The 14,376-nt window shown below is 36.2% G+C and overlaps 1 protein-coding gene across 3 annotated transcripts in view; it reads left to right on the top strand.

The window, feature by feature from the left end:
• BVES (blood vessel epicardial substance) overlaps positions 1 to 14,376 on the top strand; it is a 180,171-nt gene that overhangs the window by 104,722 nt on the left and 61,073 nt on the right. For all 3 annotated transcript variants that reach the window (XM_053710584.1, XM_053710583.1, XM_053710585.1), the window contains exons 2-4: positions 4,593 to 4,826; positions 12,284 to 12,408; positions 13,812 to 13,999. In XM_053710584.1, the coding sequence (XP_053566559.1) occupies positions 4,604 to 4,826; positions 12,284 to 12,408; positions 13,812 to 13,999 (536 nt within the window). In that variant the 5' untranslated portion in view covers positions 4,593 to 4,603. The remainder of the gene's footprint in view (positions 1 to 4,592; positions 4,827 to 12,283; positions 12,409 to 13,811; positions 14,000 to 14,376) is intronic.

The raw sequence follows: 14,376 nt of genomic DNA, 5'->3' as shown, positions 1-14,376 counted from the left end.
CACTACATAGCATACACTTATATATGCAGATTTACACACACACGCACTACATAGCTTACGCTTATACATGCAGACACACACACTACATAGCATACAGTTATAAATGGAGATTTATACACACACTTATACATACAGATACACACACTACACAGCATACACTTATACATGCAGACACACACACACTACATAGCTTACACTTATACAGGCAGATACACACACTACATAGCTTACACTTTTATACATGCAGATACACACACACTACATAGCATACACTTATACATGCAGATACACACGCACACACTTATACATACAGATACACACAGACACACACGACATAGCTTACATTTATACATGCAAATACACGCACACTACATAGCATACACTAATACATGCAGATACACACTTATACATACAGATACACACACACACACACACACACCCACACACTACATAGCTTACACTTATACATGCAGACACACACACACTACATAGCATACAGTTATAAATGCAGATTTACACACACACTTATACATACAGATACACACACACTACATAGCTTACTTTTATACATACAGATACACACACACTACATAGCTTACTTTTATACATGCAGATACACACACACGCCCAGTACATAGCATACACTAATACATGCAGATACACATTTATACATACAGATAAACACACACCACATAGCTTACACACACACACCACATAGCTTACACTTATACATGCAGACACACACACACTACATAGCATACAGTTATAAATGGAGATTTACACACACACTTATACATACAGATACACACACACACTACATAGCTTACACTTATACATGCAGATACACACACACTAGACAGTATACACTTATACATGCAGATACACACACACACACACTACATAGCTTACACTTATACATGCAGATACACACACACTACACAGTATACACTTATACATGCAGATAAACACACACACACTACATAGCTTACACTTATTAATGCAGACACACACACACACACTACATCATATATGGGTATCTGTAACTCATTGTATGGGGTCCTGGGGATGGCAAGAACATTAGCTGGCAGTCTGAGGCTGCCACTGTTTGTTACCATGGTGTTAGCACTGCTCATGGTATAAAACTGAAGGCATGCTAGTATTATAAACAGGGGTTAGAAGTCATCACTACCAGAGGTTAGAGGTCAGCATTACCTGAGGTCAGAGGATATACAGCCTTCTTACTCCTGCTTAACCCACACACCATTCATTTTCCACAGGGAATCTAACAGGTATCTAACCCTGGGAGAGAAAAGCCAGTTGCTTCTGAGTATGGGCCCAATAGAATTATTTTTTTTAAATGCATGGGGCAATGCAGGACAGATGGCAAGCAACCCTAGACAGCAGGACAGACCCCTAAAATCAGGACTGCCCACGAAAATCTGGACAGTTGGGGGGATTTTATCATTGCATTATAGTCTGCAAATTACTATGGACCAGATTACAAGTGGAGCGCTAATAGTTATGCGCACGCAAAAAGGGGTTTATTGTGGGTGTTCAGAGATCAGATCTCTGGTTAATTTTCTAGAAGTGCCCCAAATGACCGCAATATAAAGGGTCTTTTAGTTTTTTATGAAAAAAAAAAGTGCATTTTTTTTCCATAAAAAAACGACTGCACTAGGCAGTTTTTAGGGATTAAAAGTGCCTTTACATTGCTCTATTGAGTGCAAAGCTTCCATGCAATGCGAATGTGAGGTGGTGTTCGCATTGCGGGTCACTTACGAATATTACCAGTGGAGTGCAAATATTGTGCTTATTCCACTCGTAATCTGACCCTTAGGGGTAGAATTATCAATGTGCGGACAATGTGCGATATTCGAAGTTCGGCTTTTTGCTCGCATCGGGTTAGCACTAGTGTGAAAACAGTTTACTTTCAACTTGTAATACAAATACAGCTCCACTTGTAATCTGGGTCAATGTGTTTAACCCCTGCAAAGGGGTTAAAGGGACATGAAACTCAAAATGTTTATTTTGTGAATCAGATATAGCATGTGATGTTAAGCAACTTTCCTATTTACTTCTTCTATCTCATTTGCTTAGTTCTCTTGGTATCCTTAGTTGAAAATTATACCTAGGTAGGCTCAGGAGCAGACTCTTGTTTTTGTTTCCTCAAATGTGTTCAGTTAGTTCCAATATTGCTCCTTCAGAAAAGGATACAGATAGAATGAAGCAAATATGATAATATAAGCAAATTAAAAAGTTGTTTAAAATCACATGTACTATCGAAATAATGAAAAACAAATGTTGTGTTTCATGTCCCATTTAACATAGTTAAAGGCAGCTCCAGTGCAGTAATGCACTACTAGAGACCTAGCTGAATACATCTGGGGATCCATATTTGTGTAGCCAGCAGTCACCGGCTATCTCACAGTAGGGCATTGCTGCTCCTGAGCTGGATATGCTTTCAACAATGGATACAAAAGCAAATGGCATTACAAAAGTACAGGTAGCCCTCAGTTTACGCCAGGGTTAGGTTCCAGAAGGAATGGTTGTAAATCGAAACAGTTGTAAATTGAAACCCAGTTTATAATGTAAGTCAATGGGAAGTGAGGGAGATAGGTTCCAGGCCCCTCTCAAAATTGTCATAAGTAACACCTAATACATTATTTTTAAAGCTTTAAAATGAAGACTTTAAATGCTAAACAGCATTGTAAACCTAATAAAATAATCACACAACATAGAATATATAATTAAACTAAGTTAAATGAGCAAAAACATTTGCTAAACAGCATTATAAACCTAATAAAATAATCACACAACACAGACTTAACTTGCATTTTTCTGCAAACAGTTCTTTCTATGCATTCCAATCTGGACTGATTTATAGACAGGAAGATCTTGTTCCTTTGAAATCTGTTCGATTGCTCAGGTCTGGTTAAACTGATAATTTCATCTTGCTTGGCTTTGCTGCAACACAAGCGGACAGCTCCATCTACTGGCTATTTTAATAAATGCACTGCTTCTCAATGCTTTTCAATAGCAGTCAGGTGACTGGAAAAAAAGGTTGTTATTCTGAAACGGTGTAAATTGAACCGTTGTAAAACGAGGGCCACCTGTACATTGAACAGTCTCTTAACATAACATGCTCTATCTGAATCATGAAGGTTTAAAGTGATGGTAAATCCTAATTTACCATTGTTAGTCATGAAAATTACCTTTATTTATCTTTTTTTTTTTTTGTTTTTTTTTAAAGTACATACAAAGAACCTTTATTTTGCTGCTGCCAAAGTGTTATACTAAGAGCCTCCGGCCGCCCACAGCACAGCTCAATTTTTTTCAGTGAGGTAACGTTTCCACCTTTTAGCCAATAGCCATGCTAGGCCATACGGCACAGTGCTGGCAAACATTCAAAGGAATGTATGTGAGCTAGGTGCTAAAATGTCAGATTTAAATTTATACCAGATGAAAATTTTAGCACTTTACATCTGTAATATTATCTTAGCAACACCTTGTGGGAAAAAAGGATTCTGCTATTGAGCTAAATGTAGCTTGCTCCACCTAAAACCTTGCAAATCTTTTATTTATTTTTCCAAGGTGTCTCTAAGATAATGTTACAAAATTCTCCACATAGTGCAGAATTATATAACTTCTTTTCACTTTTACTGTCCCTTTACTTTTTGATGTATGTATAGAAAAAATACTACAATATCTCTTTAAATCTAACATTACATTTTATATAAGGAAAGGTAACATTTAAAACAATATTGAAATAATCAGCAATCCATTTTGAACAAACTAATGTGGCCAATGTTCATTGTTCCAAAGATCCTGAAAACCAGAAAAAACAAAAAAGTTTTTATTATGATCCAGATAAATCGTACAATTTAAAACAACTTTCCAATTTACTTCTTTTACCAGATTGACTTCATTTTCTTGCTATCCTATTTTGAAAAGCAGGACAGTAAGCTCAGGAGCGTGCATGGGTCTGCGGCATTATATGGCAGCAGTATTGCAAGAACGTTATACATTAGCAAGAACACTAGATGGCAGCACTATTTCCTCTCATGCAATGATCCAGACATGTGTACACTACCTAGGTATCTCTTCAACAAAGGATAACATTAGAGCGAAGCAAATTGATCATAGAAATACATTGGAAAAACAATTTAAATTGTATGCTCTGTCTGAATCATGAACTAAAAATGTTGGGTTTCATGTCCCTTAAAACATTCAGCCATTTTGAATTCATATTTAAATAATAAATATTTGCTACCAGCATTTTTTACATTAAAATGTGGATGTGTCTTGGGTGCGATAATCTAAAGCTCTTTGGTTTCATCAGTCTTCAAAGTCCCTCAAAGAAATTTTGAAAGGAATTGTTTGTCTTGAGAGCTTTATATCTCACAATACAGGATCCTGTATATGAAGGAGAGACACCTACATTACAAAATAATGCTTGGAAAAAACAATAACTCAAAGATTTTGCTCATCAGCCCTCTTGCATTGTGTATCATTATAAGACTGGATATTAGAATGGTATGGATGTAATCTCATATAATATTGTATTTGTCTTCTTACTTTTTTCACACCATCAGTATTTGTCAAAATGGATGTACCAGATATACTGAGTACCATGCTGCCAGTGAACACAACGTCTATGCTCAATGATACATCTGTGGCCTTAGATGAAGATGAAATCATGTGTGAAAACTGGAGAGATATCCACCACTTGGTCTTCCATTTGGCAAATGCATGTTTTGCTGTAGGGCTGATTATTCCAACAACACTGAACCTTCACATGATTTGTCTACGTGCCATGTTGTGTCTAGGTAAGCCGTAAATTAAACATCTTCTTTATACGTATTGTAATTGTTCTTGCAATGCAGTTACCTGTTTATCCTATGTTTATACTTTTAGGGCCAGATTACAAGTGGCGAGCTTGAGAGTAATCATCGCTCGAAATAAGCTTTTTGTACGTGGCGGGTTGCACGTGTATTACAAGTTGAAAGAAACCCGATGTGCACTAACCAAATATTGTGACTGCGTTAACATATTCTCCCCTTAGAAGTTAATCGCTTGTATGCTAACCTGACAGGAGTTATTCATTTTTCACATTCCAATGTTCTTCACATACAGGAGAATGTTATTGTTTATTTGAAATATATATTTCTATATATATCTATATATACCTAAACCTTTATATCTATTTCTATAGATATATAGGTATAGGTATCTATTTTACATTAACATTATCAGATATATATAGAAATATCAACAGAAACAAATAAAACTCTAATTTTACGAGAAGAAGAAAGCATACACACGAAAAGCACTCCCTGATCCAATTGCGAAACAACTATCACAAATAATAGTCACTTGAATAATCCAAGGATGGATTGGGGAAAAAGGAAAAATTAATTATAATTAAAAATTAACTTTTATTGGGGTCAAAACGTTAAAATACAGGGAGTGCAGAATTATTAGGCAAATGAGTATTTTGACCACATCATCCTCTTTATGCATGTTGTCTTACTCCAAGCTGTATAGGCTCGAAAGCCTACTACCAATTAAGCATATTAGGTGATGTGCATCTCTGTAATGAGAAGGGGTGTGGTCTAATGACATCAACACCCTATATCAGGTGTGCATAATTATTAGGCAACTTCCTTTCCTTTGGCAAAATGGGTCAAAAAGAAGGACTTGACAGGCTCAGAAAAGTCAAAAATAGTGAGATATCTTGCAGAGGGATGCAACACTCTTAAAATTGCAAAGCTTCTGAAGCGTGATCATCGAACAATCAAGAGTTTCATTCAAAATAGTCAACAGGGTCGCAAGAAGCGTGTGGAAAAACCAAGGCGCAAAATAACTGCCCATGAACTGAGAAAAGTCAAGCGTGCAGCTGCCAAGATGCCACTTGCCACCAGTTTGGCCATATTTCAGAGCTGCAACATCACTGGAGTGCCCAAAAGCACAAGGTGTGCAATACTCAGAGACATGGCCAATGTAAGAAAGGCTGAAAGATGACCACCACTGAACAAGACACACAAGCTGAAACGTCAAGACTGGGCCAAGAAATATCTCAAGACTGATTTTTCTAAGGTTTTATGGACTGATGAAATGAGAGTGAGTCTTGATGGGCCAGATGGATGGGCCCGTGGCTGGTTTGGTAAAGGGCAGAGAGCTCCAGTCCGACTCAGACGCCAGCAAGGTGGAGGTGGAGTACTGGTTTGGGCTGGTATCATCAAAGATGAGCTTGTGGGGCCTTTTCGGGTTGAGGATGGAGTCAAGCTCAACTCCCAGTCCTACTGCCAGTTTCTGGAAGACACCTTCTTCAAGCAGTGGTACAGGAAGAAGTCTGCATCCTTCAAGAAAAACATGATTTTCATGCAGGACAATGCTCCATCACACGCGTCCAAGTACTCCACAGCGTGGCTGGCAAGAAAGGGTATAAAAGAAGAAAATCTAATGACATGGCCTCCTTGTTCACCTGATCTGAACCCCATTGAGAACCTGTGGTCCATCATCAAATGTGAGATTTACAAGGAGGGAAAACAGTACACCTCTCTGAACAGTGTCTGGGAGGCTGTGGTTGCTGCTGCACGCAATGTTGATGGTGAACAGATCAAAACACTGACAGAATCCATGGATGGCAGGCTTTTGAGTGTCCTTGCAAAGAAAGGTGGCTATATTGGTCACTGATTTGTTTTTGTTTTGTTTTTGAATGTCAGAAATGTATATTTGTGAATGTTGAGATGTTATATTGGTTTCACTGGTAAAAATAAATAATTGAAATGTGTATATATTTGTTTTTTGTTAAGTTGCCTAATAATTATGCACAGTAATAGTCACCTGCACACACAGATATCCCCCTAAAATAGCTATAACTAAAAACAAACTAAAAACTACTTCCAAAACTATTCAGCTTTGATATTAATGAGTTTTTTGGGTTCATTGAGAACATGGTTGTTGTTCAATAATAAAATTAATCCTCAAAAATACAACTTGCCTAATAATTCTGCACTCCCTGTAGGAAAAAACATTTAAAAACACACTTAAGTATCGACTGTAGTCGAGTTAACACTTTCATGATTAACCTTGCAGTTAATGGGGATATCCTAACAGAGTGACACTAACTTTAGATGTCATTATAGATTAGACAGCTGCCACGTCAGTATTATTATACTACAGTCGATACTTAAGTGTGTTTTTAAATGTTTTTTCCTATTTTAACGTTTTGACCCCAATAAAAGTTAATTTTTAATTATAATTAATTTTTCCTTTTTCCCAATCCATCCTTGGATTTTTCAAGTTACTATTATTTGCGATAGTTGTTTCGCAATTGGATCAGGGAGTGCTTTTCGTGTATATGCTTTCTTCTTCTCGTAAAATAAGTTTCTGCCCATACACATAGCACCCAAGCCTTAAATAGTGGGCTTAACTTAGGTTATAATTCTGGTCCTCCACATTTAGGTAGTGCCATTGGTATCTTTTCTCTTGCATGAAATAAAACTCTAAGTTGACAAATAGGGGCCGAATTATCAAGCTCCCAATGGAGCTTGATGCCCCAGCCGTAAACAGAAGTTATGAAGCAGCGGTCTAAAGACTGCTGCTCCATAACTTGTCCGCTGCCTCTGAGGCTGCGGTCTTCAATCCGCCCGATCCTATACGATCGGGCTGATTGAAACCCCCTGCTAGCAGCCTATTGGCCGCGAATCTGCAGGGGGCGGTATTGCACTAGCAGTTCTGGTGAACTGCTTGTGTAATGATAAATGCCGACAGCGTATGCTGTCAGCATTTATCGATGTGGGGCGGTCATGATACGCTACATCGTATCATGTCCGCTCACACTTACATAAATTGGCCCCATAGAGTTTAAATAATACGATGAAGCTTTAATTTACTCCCCTTGTTTAGGACCGCTGCCATCTTACAGTTTCTCCCCAAACCGTCAAACTTGTATATTCTTGTATAAGAGGCGCTGGATCTAAGGGTACAGTGAATATTCAGAGTCTCCTTCAGGCACTATTCAACAAACTTACACCGCCTTTCTCATGAGCTTAAAGGCTCACAAAAGAGCAACAAACACTTCCGCTAACAAAGCTGTTTAAATACATATAAAAAAACACCCCTTTCTGGTAATTTATCAAAATATTTCAGTTTTAAGGATGTTACAATTAAATTAGAACATTATTTTTAAAATTACATCATAACTGTCAAATTTAAAATTTGCAATAAAAATAATCGTTTAACATATGTCATTCAAATCAACCAATGACATTCTAAAAACTGACCAATAACATTCTAAAAAAGCTATAAAGATGTGAAATGATGTATACAGGGGGAATATAAAATAGTCAAAAAAAGAAGAAAAGATAGAAGAAGAATGATACATAATTTCACATATACATAATTTCATAATCTTTATATATATATAAATATATATATATATATATATATATATATATATATATTGATTCCATGTTGATATATAACTTCATGTCAGTATATGCTCTATGTAAAACTATGGGCTAGATTTATTAAGCTCTTTCAAGAACTTGCTCGCCGTGATTTATCAAGCAGCGGTCGCCACGTATACGCGCCCCTGTACGCCTCAGCGTTGATAAATCTAGCCCTATATATTTCCCCTGTCTGTTCTCCTACACTGGACACTGTCTGCCTCTGTCACCTAACCCCCCCTCATGATTTTTACGATACCTCCCCCTCTCCCTGCACTTAGACCTCTATAACACTTTCTGTCCTTTATAGCATTTCTGTGTTCCAAGATATAATCTGTAAATTCCATTCAATTGGTCCGTATTGCTTCAGAATTGAAAAAGGAAGGAATACTTCCGAAAGCTTGCCAGCTTATAAATGTATAGTTAGTCCTATAAAAAAGAATCATTGCTCAATGCAATACTTCTCAATCACTGGACTAACACGGTTACTCCAATCAACGTATGTATATATATATATATATATATATATATATATATATATATATATATACACACACATACTGTATATAATTATTCTTTTGTAAAATATATAATTTGAGGAAGCACTTCTTTAAAAAAAGGATGATTGATCCATGGAATAAACTTCCACAAGAGGTAGTAATGACAAACACTGTGGGGGATTTTAGAATGCCTGGGGCAAGCATAAGGCTATCATACGAACTAGATGAGTTTATACTTTTAGGAATATCAGGCAGATTTGCTAAGCCTATGGGGCCGATTTATCTATGTCTGTCCGACATGATACGCTGTGTATATACATACACACAGAGATATAATTATTTAAATAGAAAAAGAACATTTTATTATAACTGAAGATCATTAGAATGTAAAATATTTACAGTAAAAACACAGTTAAACACATTATTAAATATTAGAATTATATATATATATATATATATTTGCACATATATACACAAAGAATAATGAAAATACATTTTTATCAAAGTTTATATATCAGTATAACATTTTATTTTAATGTATTTATGTTATGTTTGGTGCACATTTTTATTTTACCCCTTACACTAGGTCTTCAGCTCGAGCGCACCCATTTACTTTGAACTTGTAATATTTGCTCAGATTAGCGTGTCGCAATTATTGATTATCGCCACCCGCGCTAACTTGTAATCTTGCCCTGTGTGTTTAACCTCCACAAAGCTCTGGATCCTCAATGCACTAATAGGCCTCTAGTTATGAAAGTCTGGCGGACCTGATCTGACAGTGCGGATCAGGTCCGCCAGACCTCGCTGAATACGGTGAGCAATACGCTCGCCGTATTCATCATTGCACCAGCAGCTCACAAGAGCTGCTGGTGCAACGCCGCCCCCTGCAGACTCGCGGCCAATAGGCCGCCAGCAGGGGGGTGTCAATCAACCCGATCGTACTCGATTGGGTTGTATTGTGGCGATGTCTGTCCACCTGCTCAGAGCAGACGGACAGGTTATGGAGCAGCGGACTGCTTCATAACTTCATAACTGCTGTTTCTGGCGAGTCTGATGACTCGCCAGAAACACGGGGTATCAAGCTCCATTCGGAGCTTGATACATATGCCCCATAGGCTCAATCATGAGACTATTAATGGGAGAAAAGAATGCGGGAGAGGAAGAGGCATTGGAGAATAAGATTTGACACAGAAAAGGTTGAAGTGTAGGGCATTTTTACCTTTAATAGTATGAAGAACTTCTATTCAGGTGTGTGGTATATGCAACAAACAAAGGGTGTATATATTTACGTTATGTTTAGCAGATTATAAAAAATATATGTTGTGAAATAAAAATAAATAAATAATTTGTCTTGCATTTGCTACCATACAGAATTTGTCAGTAGGAAGTATAAACCGATTATCTTTCTACATTTAATCAAATATGCCAGTCACTTTGATGGCAGTGCAGGGCATTGCATTACCAACTTTTCAGTTTCTTGAAAGGGAATATAAATAGGTCAGAGATTTGATATTGGCTGGGAAAATGTCAGGGCTTGACACAAGATTTGTGGTTTTGTAAATATCCTGGAAAACTGTAATCTCTAGATCAGACATTAGTTTCCAACTGACATTTTTCTTTGTTGATATTTCAGAATATGACAGATTAAAATGATTGACAGCTTTAATTTCAAATGATTGCAATGTGTTGATATTTACAATGTATTTAGAAAATTATACATCTATAAATGCAGTTGTTACTGTTTTATACTGTTGTTTTTAAATCCTTGTGTCACTTCAGCCAAAGTCTAAACAGATTATTCCACTTTAGTGCTATTTTCTACACCAGATTTACTTAAATCCTTGGCTTCAAGGAACCCTTTTGATAAGAAAAAAACATACTTAAATATTACTAGTTTAAATGTAATTCTGTAGGTGCTGGCTGTATTTTGAATTGATATGAGCTCCATAATGGGTCTCTGTGATTAATTGTAATTACAAGGCATTTCTGTTGTTTTGTTCTAGAATAGCCAACTCTAAATATTTTCAAAATAAATTAACATTTTGTTTGCTTCAATTGTTTTTCAGTCTCCAAACTCCACCCACCATTTGCTTTATTTGGAGGAGACAATCAGCCTTGTCATCTGTAGACTCAAGTTAAACACTGGTCATAATGTTTTGCCAATTAAGAAATATACAGTATGTAGCAGGGTTAGCCTTTAGAAGTCTGCTGTGTGCATTTTCAGTTCTGAGAAGTAGAAAGGGCATATTTTTCTGAGCTAAATTACAAGAAAAGGGACAAAAAAAAAGTTTTATTACACAAAACTAAACCCTTTATAGTCAAATTTCAAGGTGTTTTCTCTCCTTTTACGTATATGGTGGACCCCATTGACTGTTAAACAATAAATTCTCACTTTATTTGTATCAAAGTATTTTTCTTTTATTAGGGTTGTTTAAAGCATGAATTACTATATTATTTAGCTACACAATAGATGTAATAGGCTGACACATTTTGAAAGGGAGGATCACTTTTATTGGGTATTACTGAGAAATCCAGCCTGGGACCTAAAACATTAAAACATGATTTCTGAACATACAGAGGCATTTTGTTTTTTGGCGCACTTGATGTGACTGATAATTGATGGGGGTCCGATTGAGCCTTGAGGGCTGCCCTATACTATCATTGGCTTCATTTTTTCCAAATTACCCCCATGAAAAGGGCTTGTTACTATGGTTTGTGGTTCCTTGAAACCAGTGTTCCCTTTAAGGCCACATTTTGTGAGCAGCCCAGCAGTGAAACAGTTAATAAGGGAACCATACCTTGCAATCTGCATTGTGTAGTGTTTGCTAACTGCAGAGTGTGGTTCCCTAATTAACTGTTTCACTGCTGGCCTAAGAGGGAACACTGCTTGAAACCACTCTGGGGGATTGAAATTCAGAGTTTGTCTGACCTCAGTAAAAATTGGAATCTCTGATACTAGTCATAAGTACAATTTGGAATGTGGGATAGCTCCCAGTCTGATCTGAGGTCTAATATTTTTGCATATATTTATCTACAATGGTGTTGAGAGCATTCATCTTATTTGCGGTCTCATGACAATAATTACTGCTCTATGTATATTACTGGTACCAAAAAATCTGGAATGGTTTAGGTGTTACATGCAGCAAAGGTGGAGTTAATCACTGCATTCTATTTGTTACTTGCACAAAATGTATTGAAATATAGGTCATTATATTATTTATGTAGCAGATAAGTTTGCAATAATGGAAAGCAATATATATATATTATTCAGTTTGCTGCTGGAAATATTGAAATTCGGTGTCAAAATAACGTTTTTTGTCTTCTATATAGGATGTGCTTTCTTTATCTTGTGGGCTGCTCTTTTCCGTTGTGCGTTAGACATAGTGGTATGGAATGCTGTGTTCCTTTCTTTCAACTTTATGCATTTTATTTACTTGGTATATAAAAAGAGACCCGTAAGTACAATTTATTATTTTTTATGTTACTGTTAGACAACATGCTATGACTACAAATATAAAGCATTTGTTAAGTTGTTATTGTGCAACTTAATGGCTTTTAGTTGCAAAAGTATGTGTGATATATTTCGTGCATTGCGGTATTATGTTAATTCTCTTTTGTAATATTAACAAAACACACATTTTACCTGTGAAAATTGCCTCTCTGTTCTTTACTGTCAATCATATGTGGCACCACCCACTCGACACCCCCTCCCCCATTAACAAATAAGCATTCTTCTTTTACTTTGGCATTGACAGGCGGTGCAAAGCATCAATTCTTTATTAAATGTTGCTTGTTACTTTTTACTTTAAATGCAGAAAAAAGGTTAAATCTTCATATCAGTAGAGGTATTAGAGGTATTATTGATATTCTCATACTTTTCATTATATGTGTTACAATTATATAAATATAGGTGTTTATATATGTGTATTTATGTGTTTAAATGTGTATATATGTTGGAAAAATGGCACCGATAGACTTCCCCCAAAACAGGGTTACCACAAGCCTTCAATTTGTAAAAATAGCAATATCTGTTTAGCGCAATATAGCAAAGCGCAATAAAAAGAGGTATGTCTGTGTGTATATGAATGTGTGTGTGTATATATGTATATATATGCATATATATATACGTATATGTGTGTGTATATATCTACATATATAATTATATTTTATATATATATTATATAATCAGAATGAAAAATGTGGGTGTTGTATCTTCCCACAGAAGCTCCCACGAGAGACATGCCTATACAAGACACGTGTAACACAACAGTCATACAAAACACCTGCAAACTGTTAGACATGTTATACGTTGATTTGCAAATTACGTGCAAATGCCCAGCTATTGACACCCAGACCAAGCCAATGGCACACTGTGCTCATGTCATTATTAAGAGAAAGGTCTGGAGTGACATTGTGACTAAATCCACAACTAGCTTTGGCTGAGTCAAATACCCAGACTGTCAATATCTTAGAATTATTCAATATTTCTTTGGCACATGAAGTATAACAGTATTAGTGATAATTGTTGCTCTGTTTATTAACCCTTGAGCCTGTCAATGGGAACTGAATTTTCTAGAATTAGATTCACTAAACCTACATTAAGAACCCCCAAACTAGAGATTTTAAATGTGTAGCGTCACTCTAATTGTTATTAAATTTCATGGTTTCGGTTTAAAATGGACTTCTGTATTTTTAGTGAATTATTTTTTTACTTTGATTTATATTGTATTACATTTATGTTTTGAGATTATTTATATATATATTCTGTTTATATAGTTTTTAAGGGCAGACACTGTAATTAAAATAGGACATAAAATGTCATCTTGATTTGCTATTATATTGTGCATTTATATTCTAGATCAAGATTGATAAGGAGTTGAAGGGTATATACCACAAGATGTTTGAACCACTTCATGTGCCTCCTGCACTTTTTCAAAGACTAACTGGGCAATTCTGTAGCATTCAGAATTTAACAAAGGGACAGACATATGCTGTAGAGGACAAGACTTCAGTTGATGATCGTCTAAGTATCCTGCTGAAGGGAAAGTAGGTACAGTATGACAATTTCATACATATTAGGTGCTGTATGTGCAACCTCATATTTTTACACGTTCAGAGTTCCTCTTAGTTTGTATCTTTCAATTAGAGCACTGTTCAGGAGTTGCAGCACTTTAATACTCATATCCCTGATGCTTCTAAGGTTGGATATAAATCAGAGCTATTCATTTTGTTCACTCTGGTAAGCACTTGACAGTTGCACAACAGCAGTGCAATGTAACAAACTCTCCAAAGAGAATTTGTTGCCCAAAATACCTATTACGAGTAGCTAAACTCTGACATCACCTCGCTTCATAATTAGATCTGAGATAAAGTGAAACCTTCATACACAAATGTGAACTATTTGAACACATCTGCTAATATAC

Source organism: Bombina bombina, chromosome 4 (genome assembly GCF_027579735.1).
Source record: "Bombina bombina isolate aBomBom1 chromosome 4, aBomBom1.pri, whole genome shotgun sequence".
In the NCBI taxonomy this organism is placed as follows: Eukaryota; Metazoa; Chordata; class Amphibia; order Anura; family Bombinatoridae; genus Bombina; species Bombina bombina.
The sequence above is the reverse complement of the archived record's forward strand: the minus strand, read 5'-3'. Positions and strand labels throughout refer to the sequence as shown.